The sequence below is a fragment of the Salvia hispanica genome, chromosome 3 (assembly GCF_023119035.1).
Source record: "Salvia hispanica cultivar TCC Black 2014 chromosome 3, UniMelb_Shisp_WGS_1.0, whole genome shotgun sequence".
Classification (NCBI taxonomy): domain Eukaryota; kingdom Viridiplantae; phylum Streptophyta; class Magnoliopsida; order Lamiales; family Lamiaceae; genus Salvia; species Salvia hispanica.
The window spans coordinates 3069861-3085824 of NC_062967.1; the positions used below are offsets into that span (position 1 = coordinate 3069861).

The following is a 15964-nucleotide window of genomic DNA, read 5'->3' on the forward strand; positions in this document are numbered from 1 at the left end:
TGGGAAGAATCACCTAAGGCAGCACGAACAAAGTATGGACTTTGGATTGACAAGAGAGACGGGCTTGTGGCTGAAAATGTTATGATCGGTACTTGAGATTTGTTCCCAAGATGTATCACAAAAGATGCCTGCATCGAGGATAACGGACCTATGATCGCTTGCACTTGGACATTCTTCAGTAAATCTAAAGCTGCATTTTATAATTTGGTTGCAAGAAAAAGTATGTCAGATTACAAATTTTCACACTGCATTAGGCTTGAATATATGAAAAGAACACAGATTCTTCTTATTTAGAACTTTAGGCATCCATTGGCAAATTTTGAGCAGTTTATAGAAGAAACTTGTTTGTTGACGATGGAATTTTGATCTTGATTTCATTCTTTAAGTCCAAGTATTATGCTGAAAATTTTAATTATTAGTAGTATAACATTAACCATCAGTTACTGTTGCTTATGAACAAGCTTCAACCATGCAAGGAATGCATTTAAATTGTTCTTTCATTTTACTGTTAAAAAGTTGGAAGGATCATTGTTCCTGAATGATTAATGATGCAAGTTCCACTTAGACAGGGATGCAGCTATGAAGAACTTATCATACATGTCTGATTATCACAGCTACATATACATGTGCAGCAAACATGTGTCAATTAACATATGAAGTGTGATCGAGTTTGCTTTTTTCCATGGTTGCAGAGTGTTGGTACCGGAGGCCAGAGGGACTGGCCAAAACAGCAAAAAAGAACAAAACAGACACAGTAAGTAAAGTTTTCCCATGTTCAATTGAAAATCATCTGGTAATTAGGCCTTACTGATTGTATATTCGGCGAACCTGCGAGTTTAATAAGTAGGTTGATATAGTAGTATTAGTACCTGCTGCAGCTGCTCCAATAACATCTTTCTTGGAGTCTCTCTTGGTAAGGACCAGCCTGGTCTGGTAGTGGCCATGTTTGGTGTAGAAATCCGAGAGTGCCATAGTGATGCAGTTCAACCCCATTTTCCCGACATAATCGTCCATGTCCACCACCACTCCAACTCTTACAGGGAAAGGTGTGCTCTGCACCGTGGCGCTGTTCAGCAAGAAAAGCAAAACAACAAGAGGAAAAATGGCTTCCATTGGAGCTTCCAACTTCATCTTGTGCAGATATCTTAGCTCTCAAAATTTGGGTGTTGATGTTAATTTTGGGTATAGTTACCAGGTTATATCTTCGTCAACAGTCACGTCCACATTAAGAAAATCAGTATAATCAACCCTTAAATAACTCGTAGTCCTAATTATAGTTGCAGAACTACAGTTGTTGACTGAAAATTGTCTATTTCATGCCATATTCTCTGTCTCATTGCAAATTTGGGGAGGTAGTTAAGGTAGTTACGTAGTAATTTCAATATATAAGTTCAAGTGTCAAAATATTATATGTCGACATCGACATTGAAATCGATGTATGAGGGAGGAAATGGGATAAAATTTAACATACATGCATTAGATTTTTGAACGAATATTGAATATTGACTTTTGAATATTGAATACTGTCGACTTGAAAAGTCTAGTTTTGTTTGTTAATAAATCGACAAAAAAGGATTTTGTGAATGTAATAGTTCCAGCAACTTCTTAGTAGTATAAGTTAGTGTTTAGCTTGACTATAATATCAAATTCAAGTCTTTAATATTAGGATGCTTCTGCAACTTGTCTTCTAAAAAAGAATAATCATTTAAATGAGGTGGGGTTATGATTCTTAGGAAATTGGCCTCTTCTAGCGTGCAATGGATGGATTCATACCAGCTTCCACAAATATATAATAAAAGTGGATAGTATATGTGAAAACATTGACAGATAGTGATTGACATTTAAATCTATCCAGAAATAGAAATTAAGAAAGTACTATTATTAGTAAGAAATCTGCACTAAATCCTTTTCAAATGAAAAGGGGAAATAATATTACCATTATTCTTTAAGCTGAGCTATAACTTATCATTATCACACGATTCATTCAAGCTACATGTAGTGCTTACCTTGACCTTATATCAAGCCTTTAATCTAATGAAGTCGTCTTCATGAAATGTGAAATATTAAGAAGAGTAGTTTAAAAAATAAGTGATCAGTTAATGAGGTGGGGTTATGAAGGGAACAAAGTAGGGGTGTCGAAACGGGTACCCACGGGTACCCAAACCCGATTTTGCGGGTACTCGTACCCGAAAACTTCAATATTATACTACCCAATCCCGACCCATATAGTTAAACGCGTAACCCCATACCCGCATCGGGTATCCCAAACCCGCAGTTGCGGGTACCCAAACCCGCATGCATAATTTGAATTCTAGAAAGAATTTTGGTTTTCGCTTATTATTAATGCTAGTAATCTAATACTCCCTCCGTCCCCCATTAGGAGTCATGGTTTGACCGGGCACGGGTTTTAAGAAATGTAAAGAAAGGTTGGTTGAAAAAGTTAGTGGAATGTGGGACCCACTTTTTTATATTGGTTTTATAATAAAATGTGAGTGAAGTGAGTTAGTGGAATGTGGGACCTACTACTATTTATGGTAAAAATGAAGTGTGACTCTTAATTGGGGACGGACCGAAATGGAAAAAAGTGACTCCTAATGGGGGACGGAGGGAGTACAATAATTTTATGTACATGTTAGAAATTCTAGAATGAATTTTGGGATTGTTGCTAGTTGCTACACTATGATTTTAGATTTGTAGTATTTTTTTTACTTTGTTGTATTTGCATAATTCCAACTATTAACTATGCACAAATGTGGTGATTTCTCATCTCTTAAATATAATATGACTACGCATGAAATATAATGCAAATCCAAATTTCAAATAAGCAAATATGATAGAAACATCAAGCATGTCTAAAATTAAATCACCATTCAAAAGTCTAATATAAAACCAAAAATAATTCACTTTCATCGAAAAGTCTAAACATAAATAACTTCGACTAAAAGTCTAAATATTTTAAATCTCTAATCTAAAGACACTAAACTAATAAAAGTTTCACTTTCACCAATCTTGCAATCCATCATCTGGCGGTGGATAAATAATTGGAAATAAAGTTTTTCGTTGGGGAGTATATATAGATTTGAAACTAATTAACTAAAATAAAATATTTGTAAACCCTAATCCTAAAACTAACGGGTATTGTCGGGTTTAACGGGTATACCCGTGCGGGTAGCGGGTATACCCATACCCGCAAAAATTTAAAACAAACTACCCGATCCCGCCTCGTTTCCCATTGTCGTCGGGTAGCGGGTACCCGCTACCTAGCGGATAGCGGGTCGGGTTGAGGGTTTCCCGATACCCGCAACCCATTTCGACACCCCTAGGAACAAAGCATCCACAATAGCCATAGGCCAGTAATACCCTAGCCAATTAGCCAAAAACTCCTCCTGCCACATCATGTCATTTCCACAGTCTAGTAATTGGCTTATCAAACAACAGCCTAGCAATAGGCGTGCTAGGCTAACAATAGCCTAGTCAATGCCTTAGCCATCCTGAGAATAAAAACACCAAAAACATTAACAATGAAAAAAATTGAAGAAAAAAAAAATAGAAAAATATAAAATGGGAATAAGATATTTATAAAAAAATAAAAATTAAAAAGTCGGCTAGCCTAACGCTCGTCCACACAATAGTGGACAATAGCGATCGACTAACCGTGCTAGTCCGCACCGAACCTCTCGTCCGTCGCGTTAGCTTAACGCAATAGTGGAATAACACCGCGCCCGAGCCGCTAGCCGGTGGCTAGGGCGGACGTTTGCCAACTATTGTGGATGCTCTAAGTGGGTTTTGCCTAGTAGCCAGGCATGCATGGATTGGTTAATGTCTACTTTAATTGAAGAATTTTTTTTCGGACACAGAGTTTAAAAATAATATTTTAAGTGGATGGTGAATAAGATGGTTACTTTTTGTCAAAAATAGAAATGAATCAATTAACTTTAAATTACTAAAAAATAGTAAAATAACTTAATTAACATAGAACCTATCGAGAGAATATAATTGAATCAATAGTATCATAGCTAAAAATAGTAAAATAACTTAATTATCTCTGTTGCTTCCAGAATTGAGAATGCTGCTGCCGCCTCTATTGAAGGCGAGAATCAGTTTGCTACGGTAATTTATTTATTTATTTTTAATCATGTGTCACTATTATATAAAATGTATTTCGCTTTTCTAAGTCAAGTATTTAATTAAATTTTCCTTTTTCTACTTTATCAGTACATTAACAATTACTCCTAAAATTTGATATCATTAAAACTAATTATCTTAAATGAAATAGAGGGAGTATAATTAAATTGCATGGAATTCAGGGGTGCCTTTTTCTTTGTAGATATCTCATACGTACATATTCTTTGAATATCATGGAGTAGTTGCTTTTCATCATCACAATAAGTAGGGAGGTCACCTAAAATTTAAAATTTATATACTACATAATTAATACTCCTATCTAACTGGAGTATCATCACATACAATCCTACTGGATTTTCCAAGTAATTTTGATTTGGACATAACACCGTTCCCTCTAAGTAAGGCCATATAATGCATTGGTTCATTTCTTAATCCAAGCACATAACACGAGAAGTTCTTATTGAAAATCAAATGCATAGTGAGGTACATGTCTTGATTAAACCAAATTAGGAAATGATTAGAGAAAGTGAGCAAGTAGGAATACTATAACTGCAAATGCTGTCAAAATGCAAATTGCATGTAAAAAATCCCTTGACTCCACATTAGTGCTCACCACCACGCCATTGTTGATTCCCTAATAGCTCGCGTGTGGATCCCACACCACAACACCAACTTCTCACATTCCTTCTATATATATGCATGCATACATTTGCATTATCAATATCCCACATACTTATCTCAACTCTTGATACCTAAAAGTCCAAATACATAGATGGATAAGAGAATCCATAATATTCCAATTTTGTGCATTTTCCATTACTTGTTGCTATCAAACATAAATTTGAGCTCAAAAATGGCAGCTGCCCAGACCATCCCCATAAGAGTAGGGGTAATTCTTGACATGGATGGCTATGGAGAGATGGCCTTCAACTGCCTATCCATGGCGCTTTCCGACTTCTATTCCACCCACACTCACTACAAAACTCGGCTCCTCCTCATCACCCGCCCCCCCAAAGCCGACGTCATTGGCGCTGCTGCTGCAGGTGAAGCTCTATTTCTCTATCATAGCATTTGGTCATAATAATAGGCATGATTGACAAAAATAATCCAACTTACTCAAATGTTTGGTTTGCATGATTATTTAATGATCTTCCAATCATATTAATGTTATCCATACTAGGCGAGTTAACCAAATTGATAATCTTGAAAAATGCAGGCCTAGACCTACTCAAGAATGTGCAAGTGCAAGCCATACTAGGCCCAACATTCTCAACACAAGCAATCTTCCTCATCTCTCTAGGAGAAAAATCTCAGGTCCCCATCATATCCTACTCTGCTACAAGTCCTTCTCTCTCCTCAACCCGAAGCCCCTACTTCTTCCGCGCCACTCTCAGCGACGCCACACAAGTGGATGCCATAGCTGCCTTCGTCGAGTCCTTCGGGTGGCGAGAAGTCGTCCCAGTTTACGAGGAAAACGACTTCGGAGAAGGAATCATGCCTTATCTCAGCGACGCCTTGGGACGCGTCAATGCCCGCATACCTTACAGAAGCGTGATCTCACCTCTCGCAACCAACGATCAGATCGAGGCAGAGCTCTACAAGCTCATGACGATGCAGACCAGAGTGTTTGTGGTCCATATGATGAGCCCCCTCGCGTCTCGCCTCTTCCTTATAGCGCACAAGATCGGGTTGATGAGTCAAGGTTGTGCGTGGATCGTCACGAATGGGGTCACCAACGAGCTCGAATTGCTGGATCCATTTGTGCTGGATGTCATGCTGGGTGTTGTTGGAGTGAGGCATCATATCCCGAGGAGTGAAGATCTCAAGAGCTTTGAGACTCGGTATAATAAACAAGTTCTTGTTGGAAGTAAATTGAGCATTTTTGGGCTGTGGGCTTACGATGCAGCCACTGCCCTAGCTATAGCAGCAGAGAAAGCAAACCTCAGAGACGTCAAGTATATACAGACCTCAATGAACTCCACTGATCTTGAGGGATTTGGAGTGTCAGGTGATGGGCCGAACCTCATTAAAGCATTGTCTAACACAACATTCAAAGGGCTTGCAGGGACTTTCAGGCTAGTTGATGGGGAGCTTGAGGCGCCGCCTCTTGAGATTGTCAACTTCGTCGGCCATGGAGTTCGGGGCATTGGATATTGGACGAAAAAGAGTGGGATTGTCAAAAGACTCAACTCCCAAAGTGCTAATTTATACGTGGATTTTACTCCCAAATCCAAGCTTAGACCGATCATCTGGCCAGGGGTCACAACGTCTTGGCCAAGAGGTTGGGTGATCCCAACCAATGGAAGGAAGTTGAGAGTTGGAGTGCCTGTGAAAACTGGCTTCACTGAGTTTATGAGAGTTACATGGAATGCTGACAATTCTACAAGAGTGGAAGGGTATTGCATAGATGTTTTTGAAGCAGTAATGGCAGCATTGCCTTATGGCGTGACGTATGAATACATCCCATTTGCATATCCCAACCACACAACGGCCGGTGATTACAACAGCTTGACCTATCAAGTCTACCTCGGAGTAAGCACCTATGCTTTCTTTTTTTATGATAAGATCGTTGCTGGAGACGTGACTATTGTGGCAAACAGGTCACAGTACGTGGACTTCACTCTGCCCTACACAGAGTCAGGTGTTGCAATGGTCGTGCCAATGAGAGACGAGAAGAGAAAGAATGCATGGATATTCTTGAAGCCCCTGACTTGGGATCTGTGGCTGACAAGCTGCTGCTCGTTTGTCTTCATTGGATTCTTGATATGGCTCATTGAACGCAAGGACAACACTGACTTCCAGCCCAAACCTGAGCTCCAGGGCAACTTGTTATGTTACAACATTGGCATGATATTCTGGTTTGGCTTCTCAACCATGGTCTTTGCTCATAGTAAGCCTACAATCCGTTTTTCCATTAATGCAATGCATGATAATATGGTTATTTGATTAAACTAAAGTATACTACTAATATTTTGGCAGGAGAGAAAGTGCAGAGCAACCTGTCAAAGATGGTGCTGATCATATGGTTTCTGGTGGTGCTCATCTTGACACAGAGTTACACTGCTAGTCTGGCGTCCATGCTAACCGTTCAGAAGCTGCAGCCAACGGTGACGGACGTGAATCTTCTGATCAGGAACAACGACTATGTGGGATACCTGCAGGGATCATTCGTGTATGGAGTCCTCAAGAAGTTGAACTTCGACGAATCGCGTCTCATAGAGTACGACTCGTCGGAGAAACTCCACGAGCTTCTTTCCAACGGCCGCATCGCTGCTGCATTTAATGAAGTTCCTTACATAAAGCTCTTCCTAGGCAAATACTGCTCTAAATACACTATGATCGGACCCATAAACAAGGCTAATGGTTTCGGAATTGTATGTTTTACCCTAAGTTAATTTGTGTCAGTTTTGTTTATAGCTAGCCATATAAAAGTTTGGGTTTGGGTTTGTTCAGGTGTTCCCAATCGGTTCACCACTGGTAAAGGATGTTTCGCGCGCTATTTTGAACGTGACAGAGGGGCGGAAGGTGGCGGAGATAGAGAGGAAATGGTTGGGAATTGTGAATAAATGCTTGGATTCGAATGAGTTGGCAACGCCCAATGATCTTGGGCTTGGGAGCTTCTGGCTGCTGTTCCTGATCGTTTGGCTGGTTGCTATACTGGCTCTGGTTATTTATTTATGTAGACCTGCACCTGCTGCTGGTGGGGAGGACGTAGACGCTGCTGCTGCTGCTGCTGCTGCTGCTGGTGGGGAGGAAGTAGACGCTGCTGCTGCTGGTGGTGGTGGTGGTGGGGAGGAAGAAGACGGGGCTGCTGCTGCTGCTGGTCAGGAGGAAGAAGATGGGGCTGCTGCTGGCCGGGAAGATGAAGTACATCTATTTGCCGCTAATTAAGGCGGGAATTAGTTTTCTACAAAAATATTCTTGATAAATTGTTCAATGAAGTTTGAATTGATTTTCTGTTATCTGAATTACCCATTTAACACATACATTTCATGTATTTTTATAGATCTTTTTCTTTTTTTTTCAGTTTTACATAGTTTGATAATAATGCAGTTTTCTTTCATGATAGAAACCTTCAGATACGGTGAGTGGTTATTCATCTCTCGAAGCAGGATCTAAACCAGTAGATGGAGTGTCAGCAAAGTACTCTTGATGTTTGACGTTCACACCATACTGCAATCGATATGAAAGAAAGTCAGTTACAACCAATAAACATTAATAACTTGATACTACTTAGATTACACAAAATCCATGCTGGGGGAGTTAATTTGAGGTGGTGGTTGCTACACTGCTGGTTCACTCTCTGAAAACGCCATTGCCATTTAACTAAGAGATGTCGGCATTCTTTAAATTATGTGATAGGGTAGTGTAAAAGCGTGAAAATAACTGTTAACATCAAATGCTCATCAAGAGCAGTAAGTGTAAAAGCATGACGTTAACGCAGTTACCTCTCGTAGAGCCTTGGATAGATCCTCCATCGTCAAAATCAAACGCTTCTCCTATTATGAAGTAATTAATAAAAATAATAAAGATGATTAGAGATTGGAATTAACATAAATTCATGAGTATGTATCAACCTTTTGCTGTTTATCTCTTTTGTCCTTGATTACAGCTGGCCGTGCCTTACACTGCCTGCATTGAGATGCAAGGAAACATTCATCCAATAAACACATATGATAAAATAGCTAGTGCTATCAAAATCAACAACACAAACAATGATCATCACAATTTGCAAAGAGAAAAAAAGTAAAAGAACATACTGAAGTGCATCAGTTGCCATATCTGCAATGAACTTCTGTGTTGCAACTGCCACCAGCCTTGTCCTAAAGAACAAAAAAAACAGGATAATCATAAACCAGAAGATGTGAACTGAAAGCCCCAGCAAACAAGGATAAACATGTGGGTAAATGATAAGAGGGGGAAAATTGGAAGACTACTAATAACATACAATGAAAAAAAAGTATCTACAGTTATCATTTTACTCTTTTTATGAACTAAAAAAACTGCACAGCTAAATTATTTTTTGAGCATGTGAGGAACCTATGCCCATATCAATATTCATCGGATAAATATAGAAGAAATGCGTTCATGTAACCCAGGGTGCATTTTATGCACATTAATCAATCAGAATTAGAAGATAGCAGTAAAACAATTTTAAGCCCACAGATATGTCCCCAGAAGTATTTGCTGTAAATTTACTATTCCAAACTATTTGAGGCTACTTTTTGGTGGTAATGTGCTGAATGCTACCGAAAGCATGGAATATCAGGGTATTTTAATATACCTGGTTTGGGTTTTCACCGGGTTGAGGTTTTACATACATGACTGAGGCACGTGCATCGCAAGTCAAATATACTTTGCAAACAAAAAAACTATTTCACCAAAGAAGTAAGTTTCTATCAAAACTCTCTCACCACCATCACCATCTACATGTCATCTTCTTATTAGAACCTTAGGATAGCTGAAATCAAATCCTGCTTTTATATTAGATAAGTGTTTATCAAAAACCGGTGAACATTTGGAGAGACCTGTTATTCCAAATAAGCACTTGAAAAGTTCCTGCAATGTAATCTTGTAACGAACCAACGTATGTGTTCGCAGAAAACATCTGCCTTGAGGTAATTGCTAGTAATCATGTTCTAAATCAAAAAACAGAACTACCTAAAATTGGTGAATGAAACAAGCCATAGGTTCGCTATTGAAGAAAACTATTCCAATTCTAGATCATGTAAGCCGAAAAGCGCAGCTAATCATCTCCATCCCAAGAGAAGGCGAAAAACAATTGAACAATAGGATAATTCAAGGTAAAATAGTCGTAGTAAATCACAACAACTGAACATTGAGGACAAATTCTAACTAAATCGATATAATTTCACTCTAAACATAGTGTTGCATGCACGGCCGTGGAGGGTTCGGTGCGGCATGCAACGTAAGAGTAGGAAGTTGAGTACTTAATAAACGAGGCAAGGATGGAATAAGGCTGTTGGTGGTGTGAGGTGGCAGACGGTTGGAATGAGCTGGCAAGGCGGTTATGATGAGGTGGCTAAGTGCACGTGAATAGCATGGACGCGTGAGGTGGCGAGACACACGTTGGCAACTATAAAAGGATCGGGTCATCACCTTTCTATGCATGTTATTTGTGTGATTGTCATAGGCCAAGGATCGTAGATCCGAAGCATTTCTCTCGTTCAATTCTCTTTCCCATTGTATTGTTACTTCTTATATTCAATCAAAATCCTCTAATATTCCTATCATTCGTTATTGTGAGTTCTATTTCGTGTGAAGTTGATCTATTGCGCATTGTTTGATCGGTGCCGATCGATGAGATTGTGAGTTTCAGCTAAGATTGAGCTAAATCCACATCACATAGTTACCCCTAATCTAGGGCAAATTACAATGGAAGGGAAGAGTATACCTACAATCGGGTGTCGGGGCACTGGAATCCACTTTTCGCCAAGTAATGTTCCACCAATTCATCAAGTATCTGTGTAGAAACATAATTACTCACAAACAAAACGGTTACCAAATTCCAATTGTAACACGGCGAGATACAGAAAGCGACGATTACCGTGGGGGTATAGTCCATCAGAGAAGCGAGGAACTCAGTGAGCGCAGCATCGTCGTCGTGGCGCCCATCCTTTGGCTGCTGATGACTGGTTTGGCCGTTCATTCAGCTGTCCTTCCCTACGAATCTAGGAAGTGGCGGAAATAGAAGCGGCGCGTGAGCTCCGACACGACGTTCTGGTGGATTTATTTTTTATTCGTTTGACTTAACCACCAAGAACCACCAAGAACCATATAATCAGCAGAAACCTGGACAAGTTACTTATCACCCTCTCTCTACAATATTAAACCAAATGAAATTACATGTTAGATTACTGTTATCTATGTGTAATGCTAGAAAATGTTAGTATCAATTATTAAACCATGACCGCCCTCTCCACGCAACTATTTCCCCCTTATCGGGATCTAAAATTACCATGACCGCCCCCTCCATTTGCCTTCGGCGTCGCCCCGAACAACGAAAAAATAGTTATGTCCGCACTAAATCAAGCTGCTACTATATATTCTGCCCCCTTCATTTTCGGATCTGGATCCGCCACTGGTCTGCAGTTCAGCATTATGATTTGATGATTCATTCAAGCAACATGTAGCGTTTACCTTGACCTTTTATATCAAGCCTTTAAATTTTAATCTAATCTAATGAAGTCGTCTTCTTGAAATGTGAACTATTAAGAAGATGAAATTAAAAAAATACAAAAAATGATCAGTTAATGAGATGAGGGTTATGAAAGGAGTAGTTTCAAATGGATATTGCTTCTTCTAATAGAATCTATTGACATTGTGATGAGTAAAATAAATAAACAATGCAGGAGAGAATAAAGTTGATATGTAGGAAAGAATAAAATACGTAAGTGATAATAGTATAATATAATTATTAAGATATTAAATTTGTTAACTATAATTATAAATGGAAATTACCTATTGTATTGAGGATCTTATATATTTTATTTAAAAAATTACTATTAAATGAGAATGAAGCCACGCCAAATTCAGTAATGCTATTAATTGATTACTCCCTCCGTCCCACATTTGGACTCACTTATTGTTATGGCTCGAGTTTAAGAAAGAATTGGAGTGTGTAATAAATGAAGTGAGATGCTAGAGTGTGTAATAAATGAAGTGAGATGATAGAGTTGGTTAAAGGTGGGTCTTTTTTTACTTTTGATTTTTGTTTTGGTTTATTTTAATGTAGATAATGACTTTTGATTTTTGTTTTGGTTTATTTTAATGTAGATAATGACATTTTGATTTAATTTTGATAAAGAATGAGGTAAAATTGTATGACCAAATCTAGAAAATTTTAAAAGTGACTCTTGAGCTAGGAGGACTTATATGACAAATAGTGACTCTTAATCTGGGATCGAGGGAGTAATTATCAGTAATTAATTAGTAGTACCATATTCATAACACGAAAACACATTGTAGTGACTAGTCTACGCTGACGATTGTTAGACTTACCAATCAAGAGCTAAACTTGGGTAGTTTCAAAGGAAGAATGAGAAATCTGCGCGAGAAAAAGGTTGGTAAATGCTGTATTTCCATATATGTGCTGATTAGGTTAGGTCTGATGATCGTTGTAATGGTTAAATCCCATAACATGTTTGTTAAAATGCCTGATCTCTCGTCGTTGCATGGTTACATCACTTGGCATCTCCTCTTGTCTCACACTCTTTCTCGTCTGAAATTTTTTTTCATTTTGAACTTCTTTTCTTCTTGAACTCCTTATCACACGCAACATCGTTTTGTATTCTCCTTGTTTTTAAGGTTCAGGGAAAATGATAGGAAATTAACTACCCATCTTAACTCGAGCTCAACTACAGATTTTAGTTAATCTTATCACTCAGGAAAGTGGGGTTGCAGCTGAAACTTCTTAACAAAATTCGAGCATGTTCATCCTAGCCTATCTCTTAGTTACTCTATGTTCGCACGCAAAGCTCATTGTCTCATACTTCACTTCCATCAACAATTTCATAATCTACCTCATACCTCAACATCTACAAACCATTACATAAAAACGTCATTCATATCTCACATAATTAAACATGCATAAACACATAACACCTCGCATCCTATGTCGCAGCACCTTCGCGTTTCTCGTCCACTTCCACAATCCAAGCTCTTCGAAAGAAACAAAAGTTACTCGTTTTCTCTTGAAACTCAAAATATATTTGAAACTCACACATTTTCTCCAAACTCAAAAGCCTTTACTTTCAAACTTTAAAAGGTTTTGACTCGAAACAAACATCATCATAAAACTCTCAACTTATCTTAAAAAAAATTGAACTGTCTCTCTCACTTTCAAACTCAAAATTCAAACTCAACCCAAACTCAAACTCAAACTCATCATTCCTCTTCAAAACTCGCTCTTTTCTTAAACATAGCAAATACTCTTCTCAGTTTGAAATCAGTCCCTCACGGAAAGATTTTACTTCCTCATTCTTACAAAAATTTTCTCTTCTTTCTTTCTCAAAAATTTTCTACTTCCTTTTCTCATTAAAATAAATTACCTCTTTCTCGGTTGAGCGTGGTGAGCCTTCAATACTAAAACTGTTTAGTCTAGTGAAACGAAACTAGACTAACGCTGAAAAAGACTCTCGGGTCCAGAGCGGAAAGAAAAATTGCTCTGATACCAATTTGTCACGACCGCATTTTCTAAGGATAGAAAACACGGTTGAATCGCGACTAGGGGAGGATTAAAGAAGAGGGGAAGAAAGGGGAAAACAACGAAACTCGACCATAGCTCGAAATAAATGGGAATAGCTCGAATAAAATCAGAGTGTCTCAACAATCAACAACTTGAAAAGAATATTATCTCAACAGTACAAGAACTCAAAAGAAAGATAACTACTCAGCGGAAGCATTCGAGAGAAGGAATATGCCACGTGTGAAGACATGACACATTCTGAACACTTATATTTCCTGCACATTTTTAAAACATATGCAGGGCTGAGTACCTGATGTACCCAGTGAACACGTGCCAAAATAATTCAACAAAATATTGTGTCAGCATTTAAAAGTGAACTCGGTGTTTTACAAAAGACCAAGTCACCAAAACATTTCTCGCTCAAAAGTATGGCTGAAGCCCATTTTTCTCTCTCCTCATACCATATCTGAACCTCATATGTGAAACGAGAACGTGGCCACATTCTCGATCACCGCACCGGCCAACTCGAAAGCTAGCGCAGGGCGATCAGATAGTGGCACATCCTTAAAAACAAAATACGGCATGACACAACATATTTGAATTTTAAGTACATAACTCATACTTGAAAGATATTGCGTAAATTTAAAAGTTAGCCTACACAATAATGTAGGATAGAAAGGCCACCTCGTTCTCTTAATATTCTTAACTTGAAATCAAAAAGATCCGATTTTTAGTTGGAGATATTTAAGGCGGTGGGATAAGGATGAAGCCGTTTAGAATTGGGAGTGGAAGAAAGATTTGAAGGAAATTTGGGCTTCTCCCAGAATACACTCAAAAGGATTGGGCTCGGATGTATTACTAAAATAAACAAAGATAGGCCCTAAATTTTATTCTTTGACCACTCATTTATATTTGAGAAAAAAATATAATTTCTAATTTCTCCTCAAGAATCGTGTATCATTCCTCGATAAAAGAAAACAAAGGTGCAAAAATTTCCCGGTGCTCAAACGACATCCCTTTAAGAACAAAAAGAAAGGTGAAAAAAGTCGGGGTGTTACAATCTACCCATCTTAACAAAAATTTCATCCCGAAATTTGGTTACGTCCTTCGAATAACATTATTCTCCATCATCTTGTCTTTCTAACTATAGTTAAAGGTTGTATCTTCATAATATTTTTATAATGTCACAAATGTCATTCTCGTAGAATATTTTAATCATCCCCGTGCTTCTCTGCATGCTCTAAAGGTTCTCTCTGTCGTGTCGCCACTTTTAGCAAATTATACAAATTTAAATCGCGAGTACGATCTCTCGTCGTTGCATGGTTACATCACTTGGCATCTCCTCTTGTCTCACACTCTTTCTCGTCTGAAAATTCTTTTCATTTTGAACTTCTTTTCTTCTTGAACTCCTTATCACACGCAACATCGTTTTGTATTCTCCTTGTTTTTAAGGTTCAGGGAAAATGATAGGAAATTGTAACTACCCATCTTAACTCGAGCTCAACTACAGATTTTAGTTAATCTTATCACTCAGGAAAGTGGGGTTGCAGCTGAAACTTCTTAACTAAATTCGAGCATGTTCATCCTAGCCTATCTCTTAGTTACTCTATGTTCGCACGCAAAGCTCATTGTCTCATACTTCACTTCCATCAACAATTTCATAATCTACCTCATACCTCAACATCTACAAACCATTACTTAAAACGTCATTCATATCTCACATAATTAAACATGCATAAACACATAACACCTCGCATCCTATGTCGCAGCACCTTCGCGTTTCTCGTTCACTTCCACAATCCAAGCTCTTCGAAAGAAACAAAAGTTACTCGTTTTCACTTGAAACTCAAAATATTTTTGAAACTCACACATTTTCTCCAAACTCAAAAGCCTTTACTTTCAAACTTTAAAAGGTTTTGACTCGAAACAAACATCATCAAAAACTCTCAACTTATCTTAAAAAAAATTGAACTGTCTCTCTCACTTTCAAACTCAAAATTCAAACTCAAAAACTCATCATTCCTCTTCAAAACTCGCTCTTTTCTTAAACATAGCAAATACTCTTCTCAGTTTGAAATCAGTCCCTCACGGAAAGATTTTACTTCCTCATTCTTACAAAAATTTTCTCTTCTTTCTTTCTCAAAAATTTTCTTCTTCCTTTTCTCATAAAAATAAATTACCTCTTTCTCGGTTGAGCGTGGTGAGTCGGGATGTTGAGCCTTCAATACTAAAACTGTTTAGTCTAGTGAAACGAAACTAGACTAACGCTGAAAAAGACTCTCGGGTCCAGAGCGGAAAGAAAAATTGCTCTGATACCAATTTGTCACGACCGCATTTTCTAAGGATAGAAAACACGGTTGAATCGCGACTAGGGGAGGATTAAAGAAGAGGGGAAGAAAGGGGAAAACAACGAAACTCGACCATAGCTCGAAATAAATGGGAATAGCTCGAATAAAATCAGAGTGTCTCAACAATCAACAAGAACTCAAAAGAAAGATAACTACTCAGCGGAAGCATTCGAGAGAAGGAATATGCCACGTGTGAAGACATGACACATTCTGAACACTTATATTTCCTGCACATTTTTAAAACATATGCAGGGCTGAGTACTTGATGTACCCAGTGAACACG

General features: G+C 38.2%; 3 protein-coding genes across 3 annotated transcripts in view; 1 reads left to right on the forward strand and 2 right to left on the reverse strand.

The window, feature by feature from the left end:
* Positions 1-1131, reverse strand: part of LOC125215172 (glutamate receptor 2.1-like) — a 3244-nt gene extending 2113 nt beyond the window's left edge. The window contains exons 1-2 of the mRNA XM_048116507.1: positions 870-1131; positions 14-190 (exon numbers count right to left, since the gene is read on the reverse strand). Coding sequence (XP_047972464.1) covers positions 14-190; positions 870-1131 — 439 coding nt within the window. The remainder of the gene's footprint in view (positions 1-13; positions 191-869) is intronic.
* A 3738-nt stretch (positions 1132-4869) lies between these two features.
* Positions 4870-8192, forward strand: LOC125215900 (glutamate receptor 2.3-like). Its single transcript, XM_048117483.1, has 4 exons — positions 4870-5168; positions 5342-7015; positions 7105-7499; positions 7579-8192. Exons 1-4 carry the CDS (start codon positions 4898-4900, stop codon positions 8014-8016), a joined length of 2778 nt encoding a protein of 925 aa, XP_047973440.1. The 5' UTR covers positions 4870-4897; the 3' UTR covers positions 8017-8192.
* On the reverse strand, positions 8053-10965 carry LOC125215901 (transcription initiation factor TFIID subunit 10-like). Its single transcript, XM_048117484.1, has 6 exons — positions 10694-10965; positions 10545-10609; positions 8886-8948; positions 8703-8757; positions 8574-8624; positions 8053-8298 (listed from the first exon to the last, which is right to left on the reverse strand). Exons 1-6 carry the CDS (start codon positions 10793-10795, stop codon positions 8218-8220), a joined length of 417 nt encoding a protein of 138 aa, XP_047973441.1. The 5' UTR covers positions 10796-10965; the 3' UTR covers positions 8053-8217.
* Between the last annotated feature and the right edge of the window lie 4999 nt (positions 10966-15964).

Bases quoted from the DNA above. Each gene is read 5' to 3' on its own strand.
- LOC125215901 (XM_048117484.1), bottom strand. From the start codon at position 10,795: ATGAACGGCCAAACCAGTCATCAGCAGCCAAAGGATGGGCGCCACGAC. The intron at 10,610-10,693 runs GTAATCGTCGCT...GTTTCTACACAG, and splicing joins TGATGGACTATACCCCCACG to ATACTTGATGAATTGGTGGA. The intron at 8,758-8,885 runs GTATGTTCTTTT...ATCTCAATGCAG, and splicing joins ATGGCAACTGATGCACTTCA to GCAGTGTAAGGCACGGCCAG.
- LOC125215900 (XM_048117483.1), top strand. From the start codon at position 4,898: ATGGATAAGAGAATCCATAATATTCCAATTTTGTGCATTTTCCATTAC. The intron at 5,169-5,341 runs GTGAAGCTCTAT...TGAAAAATGCAG, and splicing joins CATTGGCGCTGCTGCTGCAG to GCCTAGACCTACTCAAGAAT. The intron at 7,016-7,104 runs GTAAGCCTACAA...ATATTTTGGCAG, and splicing joins AACCATGGTCTTTGCTCATA to GAGAGAAAGTGCAGAGCAAC.